This window comes from Centrocercus urophasianus, unplaced genomic scaffold (assembly GCF_019232065.1).
Source record: "Centrocercus urophasianus isolate 14NV4802_14NV808 unplaced genomic scaffold, USGS_Curo_1.0 seq_11, whole genome shotgun sequence".
NCBI lineage: Eukaryota > Metazoa > Chordata > Aves > Galliformes > Phasianidae > Centrocercus > Centrocercus urophasianus.
In genome coordinates this window covers 44729384-44736425 of record NW_024884253.1, presented here as the reverse complement: position 1 = coordinate 44736425, position 7042 = coordinate 44729384, and the positions used below count along the sequence as shown (strand labels likewise).

The 7042-nt window shown below is 40.9% G+C and overlaps 1 protein-coding gene across 3 annotated transcripts in view; it reads left to right on the top strand.

Annotated features, from left to right (window-relative positions):
* Nucleotides 1–1250: 1250 nt before the first annotated feature.
* RBBP8 (RB binding protein 8, endonuclease) overlaps nucleotides 1251–7042 on the top strand; it is a 33427-nt gene continuing 27635 nt past the window's right edge. The window contains exons 1-3 of one of the 3 annotated variants that reach the window (XM_042838379.1): nucleotides 1251–1329; nucleotides 1732–1843; nucleotides 2932–3153. In XM_042838379.1, coding sequence (XP_042694313.1) covers nucleotides 3042–3153 — 112 coding nt within the window. In that variant the 5' untranslated portion in view covers nucleotides 1251–1329; nucleotides 1732–1843; nucleotides 2932–3041. Of the gene's footprint in view, nucleotides 1330–1578; nucleotides 1674–1715; nucleotides 1844–2931; nucleotides 3154–7042 lie in introns of those variants that run through there. The other 2 variants (XM_042838385.1, XM_042838390.1) reach the window with 2 other exon arrangements.

The following is a 7042-nucleotide window of genomic DNA, read 5'->3' as shown; positions in this document are numbered from 1 at the left end:
GCTGAGGAATTAGTGGAAGAGTTAATAATAAGATTTTTGAAACGCTTCAAAACTCAAGGTATACAGTTGTTGGGAAACAGAATATTCTCAAGAGATGGAAACAGATTTGAATCTATGTAATCACCTAGAACTCCTATCTGACAGTATTTCAAGATATCTCTGAAATGTTAAAATGGTATCTCAGATTCTGTTTTTCTTATGCTGTAGCTCTTTCTGGATATGATACTTCCTGGAGATTTGAGTGGTCTGAGTAATGTAACAAGAGTATGGTGAAACTGCTACTAACATCTACTGAACACCTGAACAACTAATACTGTAACTAGGTTAGATGTAAGGTTGGATATTAGGGCAAGGTTTTGCATGAGAGGGCAATGGGCATGGAACAAGCTCCCCAGGGCAGCAGTCATAGCCTCAGTCTGCTGGAGTTCAAGAAACAACTGGAAATGCTCTCAGAGACAGGGTCTGATTTTTGGGTGGTCTGTGGAGTCAGGAGTTGGACTCCATGATCCTTGTGGGTCCCTTCCAACATGGGATCCTCTATGATTCTACGAATTAATAGACTGGGAAGCATGTGCTTGCAGCACTGGCCCTTGCAAACAGATCACCAGGGTAAGGATGTCACTAATCTGTGTAAGCGTTTCTATATACACCAAAATGGTGATGTGGAATCACATAAAGGCACAATAATAGTACAGAAAATCAGTGTTTTGTTTTCTATTTCATGACTAAGGATTATGAATCAAAGATCGAGGGGATTACTTCATGGCAGAGGGCAGAGTTGGTTCTGAAGAACCACAGAACATTCACCTGCAATTTGAGTAAAATAAATAAATAAATAAAATTGGTAAAAATCTCAAGTGACACGCAATGTATCACATAGATCAGCCAGCCTCTGCTGCCTAAAGCCATGACAATTACATGAGCCTACAGGTTTTCACAGCCACATGATGCATTAAAGCATGCCTTGGACTGCTCTGCCACATGCCAAGGCAGCAAACACAGCAATCTGCCGAGATCAAGAACGGGATAAAAAGCACTGCAAATACGCTTGATGCGCAAATCCCAACAGCCAACAGACGACAAATCCCGACACTCCCTCGGCTTCCTATAACGTTCCCTGCCGGCTACGCCTAACCGCGCCCCTCAACAACAACCCACCCCCTCAGACTCCCGACAGAGCCCCCGACCCCTCGCAGCTCCGCTCTCGCGAGAGCGGCACGGAACCATCGCGAGATCTGCCCCGGCCCCTCCCCAAACGCAGGGAAAGGCACTCGCTCTGAGCTTTCGCTTTTCCCGCCGTTTCTTGCGGAGCAGCCGGGAGCCAACCAGGTAACGGCGCGCGCCCTCCGCCTCACCGCCCTCTGGTACCGGGCGCTGCGCTGCAGCGCGGCCGGCAGTGGGAAGCCCCCCCGCCGCCGGGGCTTGGCCTTGCTAAGAGACCGCGCTCGCGGTGGGACACTGGCCGGTTGTCAGGCGATGGTCATGGCCGGGAGGAGCGGGGAGCTCCGGTCGTGGGGTGAGGGCGCAACGCTGGTGCCGTACTGCTGGGTCAGGGGGTGAGGAAGAGCTCCGGGAGAGGTGCACGTTCCGTCAGCCCGGTACCTGTGAGGGGCAACAGGAGGAGGGGAGCGCGGTCCGGAAGGGAATGTTTCCTGAAGTATGTGCGGCTGGAGGTAGGGAAATAACAGTGTACGAGCCATTCCCAATGTCACTAGGCCATCGGTTCCATAGGGAAGCACTGTACGATGGCAGCACGCAAAGCAGAGCGTTTCAGCCACGGAGATGCGAGCAGAGTGCCGTCCAACTTGAGCTGAAGAGCTGTAGGCATTGCTGACTTGGAAAGGTAATCTTATGTTCTATTCTCAGCATGAGAACGTGAGCCGGTTTGAAATCATGCACCGAAATGGGCTACTGCACTTTTTAAGATGTGGCGTATTGAAGCAAATCTGGCAGTGTCTGACCATTGCTGAATGTTCTGTTAGCTGCTGTTACTGCATCTCTGTGTCAGTGCACTGTAGAAAACGTACGGTTCGAGAATTGCTGTGCTTCATTTATTACATTATTCCATGTTAAGGATGTGCAAACTGAAACGAAAGTGACTTACTGAACCCTATACACAGAGCTTTGAGAAAGGAAACACCATCCAAGGCTTCCAGCTCCTAGGGTAGATCGCTGACCACCAGGTTATCACAGTGAGCAGTTAAACCAGAAGACATATTCATGGGGAACTGAAGGAGAGTGATTACATGAATGTGTCTGTATTGGACACCCAGTGCACTGATTAGGTCTGTGTACCATGCTTCCTCTGTAGATCACCTGAGGGAATTATCTCTGCTAAGAAAGAAGAAGAATTACAAGTAAAGTTCTATCTGTATAGGCAGCCTGTTTTTTAAGACAAAGCAGTGTGATGGTTATCCTGAACTACGGGTGTTTGAGAGATTCATGAATTCTCAGATTGATCTAGTCCCTTTGTATCATGGCATAGGAATACTTCCATAGTAGAATCAGGAAGATTTCAAGGAGATCCAGGCTTCTTTTTGCAGAAGAGTGTCATTTGAATCCTATGTGTGTAAAGAATGCATGTACACAAATGTATGTCTGATAAAATGTCTGACAGTTTTACTGACAGCAAAACTTTAGAAGTGTGGATTGCTTTTAGAAAACAGCTGTAGTTTTATGCAGAGGAGGAATAAAAACACACAAATATCTTAATCTATTTTTAATTTGATGACTGTTTAAGGGGCGGGGGAGTAGAAGGAACAATTTTATAATTAGCTGCAGCACAATATTTGCATCTTCCATGGTTAGAGTGTGACTGTCAGTGAATAAGTGCAACTTGACAAGAATATGTGTGAGCTTTGTCTTTCATCCATGGCTGCATGTTATGCTCTGATAAATGCAAACATAAGTGTTGTCGATCTGTCATTACAGGCATACACCTGTCTTCAGAAACAGCTCCATAACTATGCTGTTTAAAACTTAGTGTGAGAGTGCGCCAGTTCTGCAAACAAATCAAAGAAGTTGAGAGCAGAAAAAACAAGATGAATGCGTCTGGAGGAACCTGTGGGAGCCCCAGTTCTGCAGAACCTGCTGGAGATTTCTTCAAGGAACTGTGGTCCAAACTGAAAGAATGTCATGATAAAGAAGTGCAAGGTAAAACAGCTTGCTGTGAAAGCAGATTTTTATCTGGTACCACTGGGGAGGTTTAAACCAGAGTGCTGCTCCATGTGTGTGGAACTCAGTGCATTCTTAACGTCTTGTTATGTAAGATGATGGACTGGGTGATTACAAATGATCACTACAGACTGACCACCTAAGCCTGATTTAAAGGAATCACATTTAAACTGCCAACAGCTATAAATGATTTCGTAGATCAATGAGATGCAATGTTATGTGGGATCTCTTTTTGCTTAAGAAATACTCAAATGGTGGCTTAGCTTTAATTTATGATTTAAAGTTACCAAATCAAGTTATTGTTTTTATTTTTTTTAATCACGTCAAGTACATCAAAATGATAACTGAACAAATATCTACGTAATTTCATCTGACATATGCCAAATCCCACTGCAGATTACAATTAGTGAAGTGGAAAGTATTAAATTTCCAGTGTCCTGCAATTCCTCAATAGAAGAGCAGACAACATTTTTATAAATAATGTGTTTTGTGACCTGTGTGATACTAATTTTACTATGGTTTGACTGTTAGTGCCTTTCCATCCTTCAGTGGTGTGGAAAATTAGCAACGCTCAAAGATGAATTATCACACTGTATATTTATAATTGTAATATTGTTTCACAAGTAGTATTCATAATGTGCTAAAAATACTTTGTTGGAAGTTGAATCTGGTTATCTGAAGTCACACAATCCATTTTTCTGAATGGAATTAGAACAGTATTTGCATATTCAACGAGAACATTGCTATGCATAAAATAGTGTTTTCATTAGGCTGGAATAATAGCAGTTGAGCTTTTTTGTGAATTATGAGCTTTAGTTGTACAAGTGGATCTTTATAGTCAGACCATTCCAGTAGCTTCAGTCATTTTCCCAAGCCTCAGAGCTGATGTAGGTCCGACTGTTTTGGTCCAGTTAAATCATCTCTTGTGAATTTTAAGAACTGTGAGGATTGCTCTATAACTTTGAGATGTTTCATACCTCAGAACTCAACGATGTGTAAGGCTGGTGCTTCATACTTTGTGTTAGTAATTGCAGGAAAGAAGAAATCTAACAACTTGGTAACCTAAAGGAGAGAGATGCCAGCTAGTAGCTTTTTGTTCCATTAAAAAATAGCCATATTAAAAATAATTTTATACTGTATCCTGAATCACAAAAAAAAATTACTATGTTCTTGAGATTTTACTTTTAAAAAAAAAAAATCTTTTTGGAGTGGGTGTGATGTAAGCTACAGATAAAAGCAGAATTACTGACAGAATAGGATCTGGCAATCTATGGCATGTCTGAACAACAAAAACTTGAAAACCGAAAAGCTCTAATGTGGAGGGTGATGTTAAGTGACCCCTTCTCTAGTTTCTTGGGATGTGCAGCACGTGATTTAGCATTTTGGTTTTCTTCATACATATAAAGATGCTCTTTAGAGTGTATGTTGGGTGGGGCCAGATAATTTTGCCACTAGGCAGACTTTTTCATGCCCAGCCCTTTGTCAGTGTGTCCCGCACTGTGTTAGGTGAAATTAGGTCTTCCATGATAACATCAAAGACATGCCTTAAGGAGAGTTAATTTTTTCAAAAGGTGGGGATCCTCTTATAGAAAATGTTACTGGAAGATATTTTAGAAACATCAAACACAGGCTTGCCTGGACTTTGCTTGTTTCTGAAGTCTATAAATAAGAATTAAAATTGACTCATGAGTTTCCAATCTGAATGTCAGCAAAAATTTCTTTTAAAGATGGTAGATGTTGGATTAAATGAAAGTTGGAGAAGAAGTGTGTTGTGTGCACAGAGCGCAGGATACTATTGTGTAGTAGTTTTTTTTATTGTTACAAATCCATGGAATGCAGAATTTTTGTACATAAGAGCCTGAAGGGATCAGGTATATTATACAGAGAATATTTAGCAGTATACAAATAGAATACTTCAAACTTATACGTTCTTAAATGGGTTGCGCTGAGTCTTTCTGTTGCTGTGTTGTAAAGAGTGTATGTTTCTCTTTTCTACCGTGCTAGCTAAACAGACCTCGTCTTGCAACCTTTTCCTTAGACAGTGGATTTTTATTATAAAAAAAAAAAAAAATCCAAACTTTGGCTCTCCAGACAAAATATCTGATATTTTCTCTCCAAATCATCATGGCCAACAATAGAACTCCTACAACCCAGTTCCTGAAGATACCAGGCATGGTCAGTGTTGATTGACTTCCGTGGACTTCGAGCAGGCTCAGCATCTTGGAATAATGGTTATTAAAGCTGTGCTTGCTTTTATTCCTACCTGTAGAACCTGTGAAACACTAGCATTGCTCATGCAAATTAGAAAGCAGCGTGGTGATGGTGTGTTATCATAGAATCACAAGGTTGGAAAAGACTCACAGGATCACCCAGTCCAAGCATCCACCCATCACAATAGTTCTCAGTAAACCATGTCCTTCAACACAGAATCCAAACATTCCTTGAACACCTCCAGGGTCGGTGACTCCCCCACCTCCCTGGGCAGCCCATTCCAGTGCCTATGGTGATTAAGTTTTGCAGATGTCTAACACTTAAATCTAGCTCAAAATAATCATATGGATGCTTTCTGCTCATGTCTTATCAGCATGGTTCCTGTGAATGAATTCAGATATTGTTTTTTGTAGTATAAGCTTTATCTTTTCTCTTTTCTCATACAAATGTGAGGAGTTATCTGTACAAGATGTAGCTTAATTCTTTTCAATTTTTCCTTATCTGAAACTGATAATGGAGGAGTAGGGGGGAAAAACTGTATTCCTTGAAGGTGAGAGAACTATGAGGAAAGCAATCTAATTGATTGTCATCAGTAAGGAGATGGCTAAAGGCTCTTCAAAAGTAAATAATCATAGAAAACAGAGCTAGAAGGGAATACAGGAGGTCATCCAGTCAATTTCTATACCCTGAAGGTAGGATTTTATCTGTGTCCATGCTGACAGAAGCTTGTCCAACCCATTCCTAGAAGTCAGATTCTGGAGGCTTCCAAAGCACTGTAATTTTAAGAAGATAGAATTATTGCATTTGAAAATTCTCTAGAACAGTATTTGTCATGTCTGCTAATTGAAACCTTGCAGGTACATCATTTAGTCAACTTGCAACTTTTTTAAAGACAATGTTGTGTATTTAATCTTTTTAATAACAGTTTAAAGAAAGTTTCCATCATCTTAGTAGAAAGAGTGTCATTTGCTAAAGCACTAATGAGCTTTAGGTAACGTGAACTTACTATAGTCTGTAGCTTGTCTTTCATGGGAGCATTGTGTAAGAGAAAATTGAATTTGGAATGTAGATAGCGTGGTTTTTTTACTATCTACTATATGCTTTTACTACTACATCTACTATATGCTTAGTGGATGGTTAAATAAGGAAATGTGAAAGTTTGTTTGTGTTGCTTAACAGATAAAGGAAAGCTGTCTTAATTACCTTGGTTAAAGTGTCCAACACTCTGGAAAAGCAAAATTAAGAGATTACAACAAATGTAGTAATTCAGTGTTCTTGGAGTAATGTAACAAGCTGGTTTGCTGCCTTCTCATTGCAATCATTTGAATTAAGAAAGAACACGACCTCGAAGGAGCTACTTTAGTTCCTCTTGCATTCAGGTGAGAGGTGAGATTGTGTTACCTGCAGCACAGTACTGAGCCTTTTGAGTGCTGCCTCTTCAATTTGTGGCTCAGATTGCCAGTGTTACAATCCTGAATACTTGCTGAACGAACTACCTGTTCATACAGGAGATGCATTGTTGTGCAGCTTCATTCCTTCCGATGGGTGTGGAGCAGCATTAAAGCACCCTTTATAGGGGTTCTAATTGCAGATGCCTAATTGACTTAATGAAGAGCAACTACTTTAAAAAAAAAAAAAAAAAAAAAAAAAAAAAAAA